General features: G+C 40.7%; 1 protein-coding gene across 1 annotated transcript in view; it reads right to left on the bottom strand.

Annotated features, from left to right (window-relative positions):
• Positions 1 to 20,381, bottom strand: part of ARHGEF12 (Rho guanine nucleotide exchange factor (GEF) 12) — a 31,123-nt gene that overhangs the window by 8,218 nt on the left and 2,524 nt on the right. Inside the window, exons 5-27 of the mRNA XM_008938902.1 lie at positions 20,094 to 20,171; positions 19,455 to 19,574; positions 18,739 to 18,873; positions 17,109 to 17,180; positions 16,237 to 16,329; positions 15,533 to 15,643; positions 14,946 to 15,044; positions 14,350 to 14,392; positions 13,909 to 14,014; positions 12,924 to 13,061; positions 12,375 to 12,407; positions 11,541 to 11,655; positions 10,398 to 10,503; positions 9,960 to 10,172; positions 9,382 to 9,511; positions 9,053 to 9,088; positions 8,482 to 8,636; positions 7,705 to 7,851; positions 6,823 to 6,908; positions 5,314 to 5,439; positions 4,385 to 4,499; positions 2,060 to 2,160; positions 1,733 to 1,810 (exon numbers count right to left, since the gene is read on the bottom strand). Coding sequence (XP_008937150.1) covers positions 1,733 to 1,810; positions 2,060 to 2,160; positions 4,385 to 4,499; positions 5,314 to 5,439; positions 6,823 to 6,908; positions 7,705 to 7,851; positions 8,482 to 8,636; positions 9,053 to 9,088; positions 9,382 to 9,511; positions 9,960 to 10,172; positions 10,398 to 10,503; positions 11,541 to 11,655; positions 12,375 to 12,407; positions 12,924 to 13,061; positions 13,909 to 14,014; positions 14,350 to 14,392; positions 14,946 to 15,044; positions 15,533 to 15,643; positions 16,237 to 16,329; positions 17,109 to 17,180; positions 18,739 to 18,873; positions 19,455 to 19,574; positions 20,094 to 20,171 — 2,436 coding nt within the window. The remainder of the gene's footprint in view (positions 1 to 1,732; positions 1,811 to 2,059; positions 2,161 to 4,384; positions 4,500 to 5,313; positions 5,440 to 6,822; positions 6,909 to 7,704; positions 7,852 to 8,481; positions 8,637 to 9,052; positions 9,089 to 9,381; positions 9,512 to 9,959; positions 10,173 to 10,397; positions 10,504 to 11,540; positions 11,656 to 12,374; positions 12,408 to 12,923; positions 13,062 to 13,908; positions 14,015 to 14,349; positions 14,393 to 14,945; positions 15,045 to 15,532; positions 15,644 to 16,236; positions 16,330 to 17,108; positions 17,181 to 18,738; positions 18,874 to 19,454; positions 19,575 to 20,093; positions 20,172 to 20,381) is intronic.

Below are 20,381 nucleotides of genomic sequence, written 5' to 3'. Positions count from 1 at the left end.
AGGGAAGGCTAGGACCAGGCACTCCAGTTTGGAGATCAGAGGCTAACCCCAGTCTGGAAAAAGAAACGTGGAGGAGGAGAGTATGCTTGAAACCCAAAATCCTGTGAGAGGTGTTTGTTATCACTCTTCTTCTTTTGTTCTTCTGCAGGTGTTGGGGGTCACAGGGTGGAGAATTTTCCTACTACTGAGTCAAGCTACTAAGGCATCAGGATGTCTTCTGATTTCTAGGAGGCATTTTTCCAACATCCCATACAGAGTCTGCAATTCTAGTATTACAACTGGTTAATGTTTTAATGTGCTCAATTTGCAAGTCAAGTATGCCTATAAATGATACACTGATATACAAATCACTCCAATGATCTGATGGACTTTATAATGTCAATGGATTCTTCAGTCATTCCAGTGCTTGTGACATTTAGATCTGCAGGCAAGCAGAAGTGACAATTTTCACAAGTCATTCCTTCCAAGTCTGAGTCTACAGTCAATGACAGCAAGATTTCATAACTGCCAGTAAATTCTTCATTTCCTAACTAAACGCTTGCCAGTTTATTTGTGGAAGGATACATGACACAGTTTTATAGAAAAGTTTTCATATAAAAATCTTTTGGATACACGCTGACTTTGGGGAAGATAGGGGAGTGATAAATAAATAACAGAATCTATAAAAGACACAGGCATAGGCAGTGGTAAAAAGGTAAAACTGAGGCTCAAGTAACAAATCATGAGGAAAACAAGCAGTGACAAAAGGGGAAGTGTCCTTGTGAGGAGGCCTCTTTGGAACATGTGAGAAAGAAATCATTTGTCTCGAGTTGCAAGTGCTTATTGGTAGGCTCAAGTAACAAATCATGAGGAAAAGAAGCAGTGATAAGAGGGGAAGTGTCCTTGTGAGGAGGTCTCTTTGGAACATGTGAGAAAGAAATAATTTGTCTCGAGTTGCAAGTGCACCAATAAGCACATGATTCACTTGAAACAAGAAAACTTCCTAAAATTAGTCCTGCTCCAAGGATGTGGTGTTGCCCATTCCATTTACCAGCACCTGACAGCAAGTAACCACCTTCACTAACATACCTGCAAGAGTTTACTGGAGTCATGAGACAATATTTTTTGAGCACTGGACTTAAGACTATTTTTGGCTATTCCTGTGTCTCTCTTATTCAAATCAACATGTGTACAAGCTCTTCTTTTAAAGCCAACTGCATGGCTACACCTCATGACTAAGGGCTCCCAACTGCCAACAGCACAACTAAGACGTGTCATCATGTGAGATATATATCCCTAATAACATATATCAGACTTATAAGATTTATCACCCACCAGATATCTCTATGTGATATAGAGCATCACCTTGCAGATCACATAGAGATATCTGGTGGGTGATAAATCAGATAAGTCTGATATATGTTATTAGGGATATATATAAGATTTATCATCCATCAGATATTTCTATGTGATATAGAGCATCGCCTTGCAGATTATTAAGATTTGTTTCACAGAGCTTACAAGCTTCACCAACATTACTACGTGCAGAACCAAGCTGTTACATCCACCAGAGATCCTCAGGAAGGTGGCAAACCTAAAATTTCTGAGACTGATTGTTTTAATTGTTGTACAGAAATATTGATTGTCAAAGAGTATTGGATTGTACATTAGAAAATGGTAGTAGAAAGAGCCACAAAATGAACAGGGTTGCAATCATTATTGACAGAGAGATTGCTCCAGTGTTGTCACTCACCCTGAACTCATCCATCATGGGATCCTCAGACTGCTTCAGGTAGGACAGGTCGAGACGACGCTGATAATCCTCCAAATGCTGCAGGAAAGGCAAGTGAAGAAAGTCACTTTGATGAGCAGAAGTCACTAGTGTCAGAGAGCAGGCAGTCATGAATATTTCCACAGATGCCCCCCCAAATGCCCAGGATTCCTCCTCTCACAGGAATACTTTAAAGATTTTCTGCAGCACAATATAAAGTTGCTGGTAAAGACACTCTAGGTGCCTTAAACAGCCTGCTGCCCTTCAACTCTCTTCTCCCCAAGCCTAGCTGCTCATTCAGCCTCCTACCTGCTTGTTCTCAGACTCCTTGACAGCCTGGTTCACGTGGTTAAGGATCTGACGACAATGATCTGCTGCTTTCTTTGCTTTCTCTTTCTCTTCAGGCAGCTCTGCAAGGAAAATGGAAATGTAATAATGCTTTCTGAAGGTTCAAGTCAGAAATCTAGTGCAGTTTGCTGACCTCAGGCTTGAGAAAGAGAACTTAAATTCACAGCATATCAACAAAAGCACTGCATTTCAAAAGGGAAATGACAAAACCAGATTCATGATGGAGATAAATCATTCTGCCCTGATACCTGCACAAGATATTGGCCTCTGATGATCACCATACACAGCACAGCTCTTGTTGCTCCCCTTTGTTTGATGGGTTTGTGACAACTATTCACAAACATCAACCTGAGAAGAATTCTGAGAAATCTAATGAGTTTACTGACACTCCATCATGGTATAAATCAAGTCTCAGGGTTGATATTTAAAATGACACACAGCCAGCCTAGCCCAAGTCCCATGGTTCAGCAACTCAAGTTCAGCAACTTCACCTTCTGCATTTCTCCCAGTTCTCCTATTTAGTTATTCATTTAGGAAGAGAAAGAAGCAGACAAAGAAACAAACATAATGCCAAAAAAACCCCAAACTGTTACTAGTAACTTTTTCCATCCAGCTAGCCTGTATTTATTTTAACAGCTTAGGAAAAACCTATCTCTGGCTGTATTCATGCAGTCTGGTCTTTCATTGCAGTGAAAGAAAACAAGAGTTATCTTTCCAGCCAATGTCATTGGATCCTACACAGACAGGCACAAGTGAACCCCATCAATTGTCACTACCACAAGCCACATTAAGAATTCAGTTAACAGGCAAATAAACAAGTACATTAAGGATAATGGAGTACCACATGCTTTCCTAATTATGATTAGAGTGAACTTGTAAATGCACAACAGTTTCTGAGTAATGAAATTACAGTGCAGCAGGTTATCTGCTAGTAAACCTGAAAAGGCTTTTTGTGGGGTTATTAAATCACATTTTCATCTCTTACACTGGAAACACCTCCCAGTGTAACACATACGAGTTAAACTCCACTCTCTGCAAGAACATGCAAATGTTTTGTAGTGTCTCAGAGACTGAACAGGTGAGGAAGGAAGGCTACATTAAAATTCTGTTGGTGTCTGTTGTGTGGGAAAGTATTTCTTTCCAAGTTCAATATGCTTCAAATTCTTAGCTGACATGATATTGATAACGTGCAAGACTCAAGGGCTCTAGGCCAGACTGCACTTTGAGTGCACATTTTTCCCAGATATTGGGAATTTTGAACAAATAATACAGAGGATCAATTAAACACAAAACCAAAATGCAAACACCTCTTGTCAGTAACAAAAAAACCCTTGAACTTAAAGAAAAAGTCTGTGTTCTTTATTATCTCCTTTTGTTCTTTTCTTAAAGAAACATTGATTTCCCATAAGCCTTAACACTACATCATATTTTTCAATTCTATACTTTCCTTTTTTTCTTCCTTGCTCAGGAGTATGCCCTATGTCTATCCAGGCTTGTTTAAGCAAGGGACTAACTTGATATGTTATTAGATGCTTCATTCTTCATGTGTGTATGTTAGTAATGGTCGATCTGGGATCTCTGTTCTTGAGATCTTATTCTTTTTCTCTCTCAAATGCATCTACATGGAAATGAGAATTCATTTACATGTGTTTTCTCTTAATAATTTGATTTAGCTATCTTAAAGGGAAAAGTCTATCAAAGCATATTTATTCTTGAAAAACAATTTATTGAAAAGAATAAAGTATCATCTTTAGTTACTGAATTCTTTTTAGTTATCTCCCTCTTCAAGGCTGTAATTATATCTAGAAAATGGCAGAAAGAACAAGCATTCTAAAGACTATTCAAAACAACAGCACAAAGACAACTCTCCTCTTGATAAGCTCCTAAAGAACTGGTTGCTAAGAGCATGTAGTAAGGGAGAGTAACATGGTACCCACTCTTTTTGCTCCATTTCCTTTTCTTCTGAAACACCTCTCTTACACAGTGAGAAACAAAAGGGTGCAGAGTCAATATTTTCTTCACTTCCATTTTGTTGTCAGTATCATTAAAAACAATTAATAAAACTGTAGAACTAAGAAACAGGCCAGGAACTGGAGAGTGGAGAGGAGTCATTCAGGAATTCCTGGTTTCCTTCTTCAAAAACCAAGATCAAAACAAGTTGTTTTGCCAGTAGCTTTCATTAGCAGAGTAGTTTGGTTTAACTATGTTCTTTAACATAGGCTTTGAAATCACAGTTGCCTAGAAAACCTGCCCAGATATTCACAAAGCCTGGCAGAAAGGCTTTACCTGAGTACTTAGCAATGTTATCCAGCAGAAGGGGGTACTTAGTCAACCTCTGCATCTCTTTGGGAATGATATCCTTCAGCTGCAACCGGCGACACAGTGGATTACTCTCAGCATCCTAAATTTAGACAGCACAGTAACTACATTTGTCATTTTTATTAAGACCATAATTACCTCAACCTGTAACATCTATTCATCACGTAAATGTCTATTACTTCACTTTCCAGTAATTAAATACAAGACAAGAAATGCCAAGATCTATCATTCAGACAACACATCCCCTCTCCATTTGCCATTACATATAGGAAAGGCTCATCACAAAGGCAGCAGCTTCCTTCCCTCACAACTTCAGAGGCCTGGTACCATCTCATATCGATCTCAGTCGCCGCCACACAGGGAAGACATCAGTTGAGGCTTTCACACTAGAGCAGACCTACAGTACATCTTTAAATATCACCTCAACCCTCATATTACCAGAGTTCTTCCCAGCCTGTGGTAATGAAGATAACCTTCTCTCCTCCAAATGCCACGTGTATTCCAGCCCCTTTCCTGGCAGGCAGACTAGGTGCATATTGTCTGTCTTCTGCCTGTGGCATGCATTAAAACTGCACTACCACAAGCACTTCTCCCCACAGAAGAGGGAAGATGTTTTCTTGGGAAACAGCCACCTCAAGTAAGACACCATCTCCTGCCTGGGACAGCATGTGCTTCCTGCATTCTAGCAGGACATTCTGTGTTGCCCAGAATTAAGGGCTGCTCCTTCCAGAAACGATTAGCAGAGATAAATACAGGATTGGAAATGATCCCAATCTGAAGACTAAGTTAGACGTGATGTCATTCATGATAATAACTTTATCTACAACCATTCATTATGCTATGCTGGCCACCAGCCACATCCTCAGGCAACTCAAACACAGCTCCATAAAATTCACCTGCACAAAAGTCTGGAAGCGAGAGTCCTTCTTCTGGCGTGACTTGATGACCTCTAGAGCAAAGGGCTGGTTACTGCAGAAAGTGGCAGTTGCATGTTTCAGCTTCTCCTCTGCTGGTCCACTAAACTGTGCCAAAAAGCCAAGAAAGCCAAATTTAGATATATAAACCACGTAGCAGAAGTGGTCTCAGCAGGGAAGGTAAGAGTTGCTGGCAAAATATGAGAACTAACTTCCATCCTATTTTTAAGGCCTTATCCTCCCAGTCTGCTGAGGAATCCCTGTACAGCTCAAACCCTACAGTGCTCCTTGTCTCCAGCCCTAGCACCTCCAACCCTTTCCATAAATGCAGAGGGAAAACACAGTGCCATGTCTCCAGTGTCAACAAAATCCCCTGCTCTCAGATGAATAACAAGGGATTAGTTACCAGATCGTTGGTTTGCAAGGCCAAGACCAAAGGCCATCTTGTTTCTCAGAGACATCCATGCTTAAACACCACAATATAGCAGAACATCTTATTTCCTGGACAAAAGCATTCTAAAAATGCAGCCAGGGGAAATGACAGCCATGAGCAGAGCTGAGATGTGCTGCAGCTGACAGCTGGTTCACCTGGTACTGCAGCTGCAGCTCCTGCCACCCAACCTGTGACACAGGGTACTAACTCCTCAACATACTCTGGAGAATGAGATCCTGTGGTTTTTTGGTTTAGCCACTTAGCCAGAACACTACACAAGGGCATAAAGCTATTAGCTTAAGGTCTAGCTTGCTCTAGCAGATATTTTCTTGCTTTTTCATGATACACATGAGAACTGAAAGGGTTGGAGGTGTTTCTTTACCAGCCACATCTGGTTTTCATTTTCTTCCTTTTTCTCTGTAATACTAGAAAACTGTGAGATATAAAACAAACACCACAAGAGACTTCTGCATGAAGAGCTGAAAAGACTAAGCAGATCAATCTTCAACCCTAAATTAAGCAGATTTGAAAACAAACAAACTGGGAGATTCCCACGAGAGAATTCTCTTTTCTTTCAAGAATTTTCCTGCTCCTGTCATTTGGATCTCAGAAAGGAAGCCTGCAACACTGCTATAAATTTGAAAAGGTTCAGTTATGTAAATTCCAGATTGGAAGCCAGTATTTTTAACTATCTTTTAACTGCACCACAGGCAACCCAAGATTTATATTTCAGTGTTACCGAAATAAATTGTGCTATTACATTTTTCAAAATCCTACTCTCACCTTTCTATCTCCAAAGCTATTTTTCTACTCTACTGACACATCGTAAGGAAATTATCTTTGCTTCCTTACATTACTCTTATCTCAAGCCAAATGAAAATCCTACGAGTTCCTCCTGCTTTCCTTCAACCCTCAAGCTCTGTGTTGGCTCCACAGAAGTGACAATTCTAAGACCTTCCAGTTCCAATCAGCTGGGAATTATCTTCACTGACCTCTGGTTCTGTTTGGCATTCTATGAAACATTACTTTCAAGTACAAGAAAGCAAAAAAGGTTTTACCCAGGAAAGCAAGTCCTCCCCAATTTGGTCAATAACAGAAGTCTCGTTCCTTTTTCGGACAGCTTTCATCTGATCATTCAATGCAACTGAAAAGAAAAATAAAATAGATTTTATTAATATGGCTCAAATGGTTTCATTTTCAGCTCCTATTACTAGATTTACAATTATTCCAGTTAAATTTTGATAAAAGTTTTCTATAAATTATTATTTATATAGAGTATAAACATTCTTATACCTTTAGCTGACTAAGAAAACATTATCTAACTCCTCTGCACTTCTGTGTCACCTGTCTTCAAACAATCCCTAAGAACCTTTCCACTCTTATCTTTTCTGAGGCTCAATATCCCTGACCTTTTAAAAACACAGTAATAATGTAGAACACTTCAAGCCACCTGCATAAAATTATATAAGTGACTATTCAGTGGCAGAGCTGGAATTCTGACTCTGAACAGTCCTTTCTCTACACAATTAGGAAAGGCCACTTTTCAGAGCCCCCTGCAAGGCATCAATCTTTTAAGATTTGTTCTCAATATTCTCTTCAACAACAGTTGTGATGTTTAGTGCATTGACCCAGGAAGACCATTCATCAAAGCACTGCTCCTTTTATCAAGGCATGAACCAGCACTAGAGAGTCTGTGTACACAGATAAGAAAAAGCAAGTATCTGAAACACTCAACACATGCATTCTTTATCAAGATACCTTTGTAAATCACACATGGACAAACTGCATGGAAAAGGAGGAAGAGCTGTAGTACTATCCTTCATCTGAAACGTTGTAGGAGATTGCCTCGTTTCAGGGTCAATTGCTTCATTTTTTCTAATATCTGTATCTGGAATTTTAGCTGAGGCTACAGAGCTGAAAGACACCTCAGCTGCTCTTACCATGTAGCCCAAGGATATCCTCCAGATTGGAGAAGATCTTCCTCTTGTCACTGGAGTTGAGGATCCCCTCCCGGGTGAGGCGCTGGTAGAAGACGTTGTGCAGGACCTTCAGGGTGCGAACGTGAGCTCTCTCTGTGTAAAACAGCTCTGAGGAGACAGGGGACAGCAGGCTTGTAAACACCTACTCCAAAGAGGGATGGCAACATGGACCCAACCAGCACGCAAGCAGAAGTATGAACTTCAAAACTCTCCCTCAACCAACACCTGCCTTGCTGGCCCACATCTAGGCTGCTCCAGAACCATGCTCTGCTACACTTTCACACTGAGAGAGCAGAGAAGCCAATACATTCATGACTCAATTTACCCCAAACAGTGAACTCTTAGCAGCTCATACAGCCCCACAGTGTTCTGCAGGTCTGCAAAACCTGAAATGGAGATGAAGCTTTGAAGATTAAGCTTGGTACTAGCTTTCCATTTGCATCGTGTGCCTTCCAATGTTCTAAACAGTGCATCTTGCTTTATTTTATAGAGCATGAGATTGCAAACTGTCCTTTCAGTGTTAAATCACTTCATATTGTTTATTTCCTCTGTAAGAACTGGATTAGTCTCATCTCAGGATACTTTTCAGCAACAAGTTTCACACACACACCACCTCTGCAAACCAGAAGCAACAGATGGCCACTGCTTTGATCTAGTTTTAAGAGCCTCAGAGCTCCAGAGAACAAGTTTCAACTTTGTGCTTGGTGAGCTAGGAAAAAAAAAAAATATCCACCTCACCATTAATCACTTCCTGGCGCTTGATTTCATAGGGCTTGAGCCCCATCAACACTTCCCGGCTCACAAGCTGCTGCCAGTTGGGAGGGTCCATGTCCATGTCAAAATCATACAGCTCATCTTCACTTTGTACATCAGCAAAACCAACACTGTCCATCCTAGCGTGAAAAAAAAATACGTTCAGATATTTGTCATTTTAGGCACAGATGTAAGGAACAAAAGAGACAGATCTTGTTGTAAAGCATTATGAATATGCTCTCCAGAACAGCTGGAGTCTGAACCTATAGACACATGATTAGAGTTCTGCCCTTTACAGAACAAATAAGAGTATCTGTTCTTGCAGCATTTCCATAATCCTCCTTTTAATGACACAGATGAAAGAATTTGCTTGAAATATCCAGCTGGTGAAAGGGCAGGTTACAATTTCTTTCCTCCTCCTTTCTGCCTATAAAGATCTACCAGCAATACACAGTTGTACTGGCTCCTAACAATGAACACTACTGCATTCTACTTGATGAGCTATTAAAAATCTAAACAAAATCAGCAAAGCTCAAACACTCAGAAGCATACTCACTTGCGAAAAGGCTTTGGTGTTCCCATGTCAACCATTCTGCAAAGAACAAAAGGAATTATTAGGGAAGCTTATGCAAGAATTTCATCAGATGTTCAGAATAAATTCAAAGTCTAACCTCCAAACTAGAGTATTTTATCCATCAGCCTCACCCTCCTGCTAGATAGCTTTCTAGTACTACCACAGTAGCAGACACAGACCAGCATTTCCTACTTCTACTAATTATGTTTTAATACAAACGATGTCACTAATAGGTTTATGGACAAAGCTTCAACAGCCACTGACACATCAACTCCCTGCTAAGGCTCAAGCAACCGGGGCACCATAGTTACCTCTCTGATTCTCCCTCTTCCTCCTGCAAGTTTTCCAGAGGAGATGGGAATTCAAAGGTATTATTAGGTGTGCGGGGTGTGCCATCCATACAGTCATTAGCAGGTGGAGCTTCTCCAGTCTGCTTCAAACCTAAACAGAGATCAAGTATAAAATGTCAAGAACCACATCAAACCAGAGTACCTTAGAGAACTTCATAGCCTCTTGACTCATTCTCAGCTTAGAGCTGAAGGAACTGAATTCCTAGGTTGCTAAGAAAATCCTCAGTGATACAAGTTTCCAGATGACTCCAACCTGTGCTTACAGAAGCACACACTGAAGACCTGGGTTTTTTTTTTCCTGCTAGATGATCCAATGCCACAGCGACAGAACCGACCCAACAACAATTTCTGGCCATGACCAGATTTCCTAATTCAAACCAACGACTAAAGGCAGAAAAGATGACTAAGGCAAGGAAGATCATGTCTAATAACATAAACATGTTTCCTAATTTGTCAGGCTTGTTGCATCAGAACCGTACTTTGCATATCCCGCTCCCAACACCATCTTTAACCATTCCTCTTTGCTAGCATCATCCTACCTGCTTCACTGTCCTTGCTTCCCTCTGGAGAGGAAAAGGGACCCACTGCCAGAGGAGACATGGGGTTGGCTGGTGGGTATGGTGCCTCTGTTCCATCACTGGAGGACCCACTCTGGCGTGTTTTGCCAGGATCTGGTGGCTCTGGGCTGACAGAGGATGCTGTAGTTACGTGCTTTGGGTGGCGGGGCTTCTGCATTTCCATGGCTCTGCCAACTAAACAAACACAGACCCATCATACTGCTGAAAGAGTTTTCAACTCATTTTCAGTGTTGAAGAGAGGAAGCAATTCTGCACAGAATTAAATTTGTCTGTCTTCAAAAACACGTTTTAAACCCAGAAATTTTCCTGCCTCTTCTTTGCATGGATTATTAAGACAGCAGAGACTTTATCTGGCTCTGACTACAAGTTAGGGAACATGTATTTCCTTGTCCAACATACTTGCACTGCTATCATGTCGACTCGGTCTTCTTGGTGGGCCCAGAATATTAGGAAAGCCTCTTCTCTTTGCTTTTTCCTCTCCTTCTTTCTCTTTCTTGATACTTTGCTGCAGTTAATAAAAAAAAAAAAAAGGCAAAGTGATGGATCACTCAATTCTTCAAATTCAGTTATTTGCTGACATACTGACTTATTCTTTATAACTGCAGGAGTTTGGCACAAGAGAAATTTATTTCTAACAAGTTTTTGAGACATCAACATCCTGCAACATCAGAGGCAAGGACAGCCTACAGACAAGCTACAAGTGGTGCATAACAGGGTTAGCAGCTGGGAGCCACAACATCCGAGAATATACATCTATTAAAAACCTCTTTTTAACTTAGCAGGAGCTAGAAGCCACCTGAGGGTAAGAGACCAACTGACAGTGACCAGTGGCACCTTCTTTCTCCAAGGCACAGCATCTTCTAACTCCAAACATCCACAACTATACAGACTCTAATCTGGGAGAAAGTAATAAAACTTATCTTAACAATTGAGAAAGGCTGTGAACACTTGATCCAATCTTTGTGCACTGTCAGTGCAGAACTGCTCCTAACAGGCTTAACATTTCAAAGGAAGCTGGAATGCTGATGAAAATAAGTAGCTACTGTGACCAGATACACCTCCATACTGTGGGAGACAACAGAAAACACCCACAGAGATGAAGTTTTGGTGGAAAAATTCATTACATAATGGGGAAAACGTGGGTGGCAGGAAGAACTTTCCTGCATTATGAAACAAGGTTCTTAAGAAGAAAACTAAAGTATACAAGGCCAACAGCCTGATGAGCCTTAATGAGATCCTCAAGTGATTCAAGGTAGCAATACATGAAACACTTCTCACCTAAAGTTTTAATAAGGCTAGTACTGTGAAAAACAAGCAGTTACAACTCTGGCACACAGATAGAGGAAGCAAGAAGGCAACTTATTTCTAATTAACGTGGAACCCAGTTCCAACTGTGAGCTCAGTAATCCTCTAGATGCAGCAATGAAGACTGTAACACCACACCAACTTCTAATGTGGCATGCAGAGGTGAATTTTGAATTCTAAGCAAGCACCCATGCTGGGCAGCTCTAAACAAAAGCCCTCTGGCCACCACAGCAGTACCTTGATCTTTGGCAAGAAGCCGATGCGGCCGCGCTTCTGCTCCAGGTTCCGAGGTTCTTTAACTTTGACTCCCAGGTGTTTCATGTAAGTGAGAATCACATACTGCATTGTGGAACTGCCAAGAGCACACACACAAAAGAGAGAGGATAAGGAGAAATGTACTGGGGAAATATATTTTGGCAAAATAAAGAGGCTGAATGCAAAGGTTCTATTGAGAAATTAAATGTTTTTAGACTAAAAGAACTTGGCTTTTTTTTTTTTAAATATGAAACAAACTAGCACAGAGCATGGGAAAGACTCAGCAAATATCAGAATTTGTCCTCTTCTAAACAAAAGATGGAGTATATAAAAGTTGTACCAGCCTAAGAGGTCAAAATAAGCTTTTGAGATTTACACAGAAGGCCCTAAAATGATATACTAGGTATATATTTTTAAATCACATAATAGTTTGGAGTTATGGTAAAAAGCAGTAAAAGGTATGGTTGCTATAAAGAGTAAAAAGCTACCCAGATGGCTGTATACAGAACAAGACAAGGCATATACAGAAAATAAATGCTAGACCAGACTGAAACAGCCACAAAACAAAACCCAAAGAAACATGAACTCTAAGCAACAGTAACTTTTTCAGATTTGAAGCTAAGGCAACAAACTTCAGAATAAGAAGTTGAGAGCAAAAGGTTGATATGCTGAATTAAAATGAATTGTGCAAGGGGATTTAGAAAATGATCGCTTGTGGCTACAGCCAGCAGAGGGCTGTCTTGTTCTGCTCAGCAACACTTGGAGGCAGCACTGAGGCTCTTCATTCACAGACTAAGCCCACACAACTTCCATTACCTCTTGTCCTCTTCCAAAGGCTGAGATGTCATCCTAAAAACAAGAATATAGAAACAGAACTCAAAAACTAATTAACACCCAGTCGCATCCACCCTGAGCATTAGAAGCTGTGTTCAAAGTGTCTTTTAGAATGTCAAAATATCCCAGAAGTTAAAAAAAAAACCAGAACCCAAACCCACCACCAAAGCAGTAAACAGAAAAGAAGGTTCAATTGGGAAAATTTGATTCAGCTCATGTAAAGAGGAAAAAAGGGTTCTGAACCTTTAAGTTTCTATAACCCAAAAAAAGGACTCTTATCTAATAATGCACAAGCTGGCCATGGAAACATTACCTCTGCTATTTGAACAGTAGCCTCCTTGAAAAACCTTTACCTAACAATTAGTTGACTTTTGGCTATCATTACTCAAACACACACTGATAGCAAACAGGGGAAGCAATGCTAATGCAGTAATGCCAAATTGCTTCTAGTTCCTAATTCCTAGCTCTGCTGTTGTCAGATTTAGGGCAAAGCCTTTTTTCACCCCCACCATTATATTTGCTATTACTCACAAGACTTCCTCAATTTTAGCAATAATCTGTTCTGCACATGCTCTTTCCTTCTCCACTGCATTCCGGTCACGAACTCTTTCTGCATCCAGCTTGGCTAGCTCTCCTTCTGCCAGGGTCAATCCCATACTACGTTTCTGCCTGAAAAATGGGGAGAAGGAAGCATCACTTGAAATTGAATACTGACCTGTAACGAGGAGGAGAAACCCTCTTGACATTCAGAATGTCAAACAGGTTTCGTTACTGGTTTCTGTATGAACACGGAGAAGTCACGACATTTCCCTGTAGCATTTGCACTCACTGTGAAACACAGCTAAGACAGCCTTTGGGGGGATAAAGTATGATATTTTGTATGATATTGTCTGATATTTATCAGGAGGCAGCCATTACAAGGGTCAAGAAGAAGTAGTCACTCTTTTTGCAGCATCCCAGGTTGTCTGTTTGAAGTATAAACTCAAATTGAGACATTTTTAGGTATGAAAATGTCCATTATGGAACACTTGTCTTGGTATAATGCCTGATGTTGGCACAGAGCTCTTATGACTCCACATGAAAAGCCATATTAATTATCAAATTCTACTCTATGCCCATGACAGCTTTCTAAAATGGATTAGTCCATGCCCAAAGGGGAGAGAGAAAGAAAATGGAGACAGGAAAAAAAATATATAAGCTGCTTATAAACACAATTACTAAGAAGGATTTATGTAACATCACCTAAGTAACAATATTCTGAAACCTCCTCAAATAGCTTCAAGGAATGAAGAATCCAAGCTCTAAAATTCATCTTGAAATTGATTACTTGCAACTGTCAAAAAAAATCTTCAAGGACTGGTCACAGGGTGACACTGGAGTCCCTCTCCAGTGGTATCTTCCTGTTCAGTCCCAGATTAATTACTGTGTCCCCAGAGTTTGGAATCCCCCTGCACTGGACATGCTGACTGAGGGGAAGTGTCTGTGTAATTTTCATTTAATTCACAAGTATTGTTACCTGAAATCCTCCAGATTCCTCTGAACTTCTGGACAGACTTTATCTTGCATAGTTTGTACAAACTGGCGATGAAGCTCTTCAGGAAGGAGTTCTGGCCTTCTTCTGTCTGTAAGTCAGAAAAGAAGAGTTAACAGGTTACTCCTTGGAGAATTTCCTCTTTGTCCTAGAATAAAGTCTAAAAAGTACATGCCAGTGTAGCACCTCTTTGTCCTAGAATAAAGTCTAAAATGTACGTGCCAATGTGGCCAATGCTTCCCACCACTTGCACATAGACAAGAGTACACATTACACCCCCCAATAAACCTCAGTGGTATTTGTCTCTCCCTCTAAAACGTGACACCATATGTTTGAAGTCACCCCAAATGTCCTTCAGAAACTTGCTTGGACTAACTCAGGCAGTAGAAGCTGCAGAAACAGATATCCAAGGCAAAACCACCCTACCTAGTTCTAAGGAGATTTCATCCGGAACTGGAACTTTCAGATTCTGCAAAAAAAAAGGAAAGGCTGAAGAAATACACAACAAACACCAGCCAAATAAAACACAGTGCAAGAAAATCCCCTCAAAAGCCAAAATCATACAACCTGAACACCTAATAGTACTAAGAGGGAGACTCATCCTGAATATATATTATATTAAACAAGGATTATTTCATCTAAACATGCTACTACCTCTGCTACACTATCTGGTAGTCTACGACAGTGAAGAATCTTCTCAGGCTGACACACAGAATTTCCCAATCCATGCAACAGCCACACCAATATAATCAGTAATTAGTAACTGAAAGATAATGTCTAACAGCTAGAGCTTAATTACAAAGCACAAAATCATTTCTCCTATCAGACAACACAGTCCTTGTGATGTTGCTGAGTTACGAGGCACCTGAGGCTCCACACAACTCATTTTGCCCTGTTCACTGCTGTTTACTTTGGAGGATTTAAATAACTATTTTTTTTTTTTTCAATTGAGGGAAATAGAGGAAGGTAAAAAGTCAACTTGGTAGATATGTTTGAGAATGTGAAAAATGACTGGAACCTACTGCAGCTCGGTCCAAGAAGAACTGGTAAAACTCAAGGAAGACACGACGAGTCTCTTTGGAATTGGTCTGCTTGTACAAGTCTGCATACAGGTAGCACAACTGTGGGAAACAAGAGGGGAGGAAGTCAAGTGATACCATAAGAACTCTTCTAACATCCCTAACTCCAAGTTTTCTTTCAAATATTTCAAGGAAGTCAGCGTTGCTGGATTGAAACTCTCTCTAGCTACCTTCAGTCATCTAGATTGCTCAGGTAACCTCAGGTAGGCTGCCCAGTAACTGGTGGAGAAGGGAAGGTGGGTAGAGGTTGTTGGGAGGGAGAGAGGATGATCAGACCTTCCCCATAGAAAACTAATCCCACCACCTTAGGGTGGAACAAAATGCTTTCAAGAGCTAAAACTTCTTTGTGAACAGCTAAAGGTGCTTCTCTTCATTTGTGTGAAACACCCTCCTGCCTGCACAGGATCTGCATTTCTCTCCTTGCCCATCCAGCCACGTTGCTTACAATGCCACACAAGAAGGAGATCCTCTGATACAGTCTGGTTAAGACTACTGATTTGGGCCAGGGAAACAGTTCCAGAACATCTTACCAGTGCTGCAGGGTCAAACTGGGACACCACATGATGCAGGAGAGCAGCTAGGTGAGCTGGGCGAGATTTCAGGAGCTCAATGTTTTGGAAACAGCTGCATTGTCCATTAATCTGTAAAGATACATAGAAACTATCTCAATTATTCAAGAAAGCTACTGTGAGGAAAATCAAGAAGCTTTGTTCCAACAGCTTAGATCTGCATTTGTTTAATTCAAATAAAAATGATCAATTCCAGAACCTTTGCAATGCCATTTCAACACCCAAGAAAGAGCTTACAATTAGAGCACCACTTTAAAATGTTCTCCTGAACACCAAGTGCAATATAATGGAATATAATTCAGAGCAAAGGACAGCTAAAATAACTCAGAATAAATATGTCATAAGCCACAGCACCTATACTGCTGCAACAATAGTTCAGAACTTAACAGAAATTAAATAAGCCAAAGAAAATTAAATAAGACAATTTCTAGAAAGCTTGAAGTCATGAGAAGACTAACAGGAAAAAAATTAAAAGACTCCCCTAATGATTTTCTTTTATTGCAGCAAAATTAGCAATAACAAGAATCACATTCTCCAGTTCTTCCTTCACCACACGAGAACTACTCAACACAGACCAGTCATGGAGCACTTGGAGTTTAGGCACAGAGGAACAGAATTGTGGTTAAGGGGTAAAAGGGATGGCTGAGACTAAAAGTCATTCCCACCTGCTCCTGCTCGGTGTCAAAGTCATCATCCTCTGCTCCAATGATCTGAGGCCCCACTCGGGATAAAGGACTTCCAACACTGGACTGGGAATCCTGAGATCAGTCAGGAGTGAGGGAAGAGGAGAGCAGGGAAGGTGAGGAAGAAAAGTACAGTGCTATTATCCTGTTGCCAGAGTAAACTTTAACCAAGTTAGAGATATTATACTGAGATTTTTATTCTCCTTCTCCAAACTCGGTGGAAACCCACAAGTCTTTACTCAATCCTTACAAATGCTTCTCCCAAGTTGCAAGCACTCAGAAACATTAAATCAGATGACTCAAAACCAGCTATGTTCACCAACAGTAGCACAAAAACTATGTGGCATATTTTTAGCACTAAGATGACAAAGGCCATCTTAGTACAAATGGAGAAACATGACTTTATAGAGTCAAGCAGATGAAGGGAAAAGTCATCCTAAGGAAGAAAATAGTATGTTCAGATAGGTCTGCACTTTCTGCTGTGCTCCACTTTTACCTAATCTTGAGGCCTCATGGATAATGCCAGCCTTGTAATGACTAAAGATCCACAAGAAAAGACCATTTCATTTACTTCTGGCCTCAAGGAATAAAATATTATAAAATAATATACTGCTCTACCTATTTGAGGTCCAGCTGTTTCACTGCTGATCATACATTTCTCTGCTCTAAGTGAGCCTGCCCTTAAGCTTTACAGAGATTCACTCAGCTAATCAACTTTCCCTGCACAATTTTAATAGCATTTTATTTTCTAAAACAAAGTTTGTGCATGCTCCATCTATGAAGGGGAGTAAAACAGCAAGATTTTTCTCCATTACAGGAGATGCTGTTGTGACACTTGCACTTTTTGTACTCACAGTATCTTGAACCTCAGTTTTCTCTGGGCTCTCATCTGGATAAATCCTCTCCTTCAAGCCACTGCGAGGACTCTGGGAAAGAAGGAAGTTCAGTTCTTGTGAGTATCACCAAATTCAGGAAAATAAGAACTGCACAGTAAGTTATTCAACCACAACAGCCAAAACTTCTCCTTTCTCACAGAGTGAGCTGTTCGACAGATGAGGTATGAACATCTGAACTAAAATGTGTGACCTACATGCACAGTTTCAAAAAGAACCAAAAAAAACCCCAGAACAACAACAACCAAAAAAAAAAACCCCAGAGACTACCCACACCAAGAGAGAGCCAAATGAAGAAATAGTTTTGGTAAGAAAGCTAGAGCTGTAAAATCTACTAGTGCACCTGTCCTCAGCTTTCTCTTTGCTCTCTCCACCCCTTCTGACAGTTTATGGAGCATCCATGTTGCTGGCTCTCCTACTAGGCCCTCTTCTCAACATCTGAAGAGGGGGCTCCCAGCAATGGCTCTGTATTCCAGATGTAGTCTCACCAGAAGGGGCTAGTAACTTCCCTCCACCATGCTGCCAATCCTCTTTTTCATGTAGCCCTGTAGACACTGGGCTTTATTTGCAAAGAGCATGTGCTCTTGGCTCACCTTCAGCACGTCCACAGTAACTCTCAGGATTTTTTGGCTAGGCTACTGCTCAGCCTGGTGGTTTCCAGCCTTCATTGATGCACAGAGTTATTGCACCTCAGCTGCAGAACTCTGGACTTTATGTTAAAATTCAAGAGATTTCTATCGCCCTCAAGCCTTAAGTTTCTCAGGCTAAAACTGATCTCCAGCAATCAATTGCCAGCCACAATACTGACAGGATTAAGTTTTCTATGAAGATAGCTACTAATTTTGTTCTGCAGTTATTATATACAAACATGAGTGATAGCCTGTCAGAGTTTGAGGAGGAATGTTTCAAAATAGAGTCACATATGTACATATTTTGGTGCATCTGATCCATCTTCTCTTAATTTCCATCTCCTAGCACAAATTTAGCTCCTACATCCTTAGGTTAAAGAAAAAGTTTAGGCCAAAATCCAAGTACAGCATCTCTTCTGCACTAATCAGATAGTGACTTAATTCATGATTAGATGCTTAGGCACCTAATAGGTAGACCATATGAGGACAAAGATTGATAACTAATGAATGAACAGACTAAGAGCTTTTACTGTTGGCAATAATAGAAGCTGATTTGGTAGAAGCACAGCTCTTCCCCACTTTCATGGCAACCTGCCCACTGACTGGATCTGAGTCACAGTTAATGTAATTGGAACATTACCATACTCCTAAAAGACGCTCTAATTGGCATCTCTGAGTTCTGAGAAAGATGCTGGCATCCATCTTTTGTCTCTGGTTACAGGGATTGTGCCAGGGAAATCTAATCCTGGATAAAAAATCTAAAATCCAGACTATGTTTTTCCTAGTCTCTCACAGAAGTCTAATATAGCATGCTTCTGCAGGGAAACATTTTTGGTGTGTACTGAGAAGCCTGTTCTAGTAATATACTGACACAGACTACACATGTATGATCTACAGGACAACACAAAGAAATCTGCACAAGAAATCCCAAAGGTTTAGCAGCAAAGCCATGCATGACTCACATCAGCAATGTCACTGTTGGGGCGGGAGGGGCTGTCACCACTGTAATCCAGTTTGCTCACACAGTCTGCACTCTCTGCCTCCACTTCACTCATCTGCAGAGATTCCGACACAGACCTGGAGGACAAGACTCCATCCTAAAAAGATCAAGTGAGTTGGGAGACAGCACAGAGCAAATACAACATTTCAAGAGACAATCCTTAAACATGAGCCGTTTCAAAACCCAGTTCATACTATTTAGAAACCTTTCTCATTTATCTAGAAAAGGCTGCAATGCTTTTCTAAGACAAGACAACAGATCACGTTTTCAGGACTTACAACATCATAAGCAGAGGAAAAGATGAAAAATCACACCACCTTTTTTATTTCCCCAAAAGCAAAACTGTTTTAAGCTTCCAGATATTCACTCCTCACTGTAAGAAGGACTTTACATTTCTTTTAAGTTGTATTGACTAATTAACACATCACAGTTTGCACTTGCTGTTTGAAGGACAGCTTTTCACAGATGATTTCAAAGACCATTTTGTAGTCTACTTCATACACTGACATCACACAGTATTGCTTGACAGCCTCTGCAAGTCTCAACTCTAGAGGGTGCAATGTGCCCGCAGAAGCGCAGAAAAGCTTGGCAGGGAACTCCTGCTTACCCAGAACACCATCATCTCCCAGGAATTTTCACCCAGAACATACCACGGAGAGGCCTGACACATTCTGTTACCTGAGCACAGCCTGTGGCTTTGGACAACTGCTCCTGCAGCTGAGGAATGTGCTTCTTTGTTTCCTGTATCTCTTTGAGCAGTCGCGTGGCGGGTGATCGGCTGTACTCTTCTTGCAGAGACTGAAACAAGATTTCAGGAGCTTTCATCCAGTATCTCCTCAATATCAAAGTTTAGAACTACATCCTGCTACTAATGTTCATCCCATTTACACATTTTAAATAATAAAAAGCACATGCACACGCCTACCAAGCAGACTACATGTCCATTTTATATAGCTCTCCTTTGCCTCCTGTGCCATGTGAAAATAACTGCATCCTAGAGATTCACTGACATCTCTCAGTAAGAGTCAAACATGATTAGCTGCCCAAGGATTAGATCTGACTGATGGATAGGTACATTTCCAACTAAAGCTCCCACAAGTTTTTTCTTACTCCTGTCAGTTTTTTCTTACTCTGTCAGGGATTAAAAACTCAAGAGCTGACCAGTAAAAGTGACTAGACCCCTGGTGTTAGGCCAGTACAGAGAAAAGCTAAGATGAAACACAAGTTATACAAAGGAATGTTGAAGATGCTACCAAGCAGTGATAATTTGCATCATGCTTTCCTCCACCCCTCCTCAAACTCCTGTAACTCCAGTACCTGCAGCCGCTCCTGCTCTTTCTGTAGCATCTTTCTCAGTATCTCCACCTTCTGGTTATGGACAATATTATTCTCCTCCTAGAAAAAATGGAGAGATTAAGGGTTGGGTTTTTGGTGGAGCTGGGAAGAAAGATGAGGAAAATCAGCATGCCCACTTTTCCCCTGCTTCTAAACACAGGCTCTGAAAAGGCCTCCAAGAAGCAATTCAGGTTTCTCAATCCTATCCTATGCATTCTTTTCTACTTTTCAGCATCAACATTAAAAAAATAATAATAAAGATAATAAACA

Source organism: Merops nubicus, unplaced genomic scaffold, assembly GCF_000691845.1.
Source record: "Merops nubicus isolate BGI_N331 unplaced genomic scaffold, ASM69184v1 scaffold36740, whole genome shotgun sequence".
Lineage (NCBI taxonomy): Eukaryota > Metazoa > Chordata > Aves > Coraciiformes > Meropidae > Merops > Merops nubicus.
This window is presented reverse-complemented; position numbering and strand designations above follow the sequence as displayed.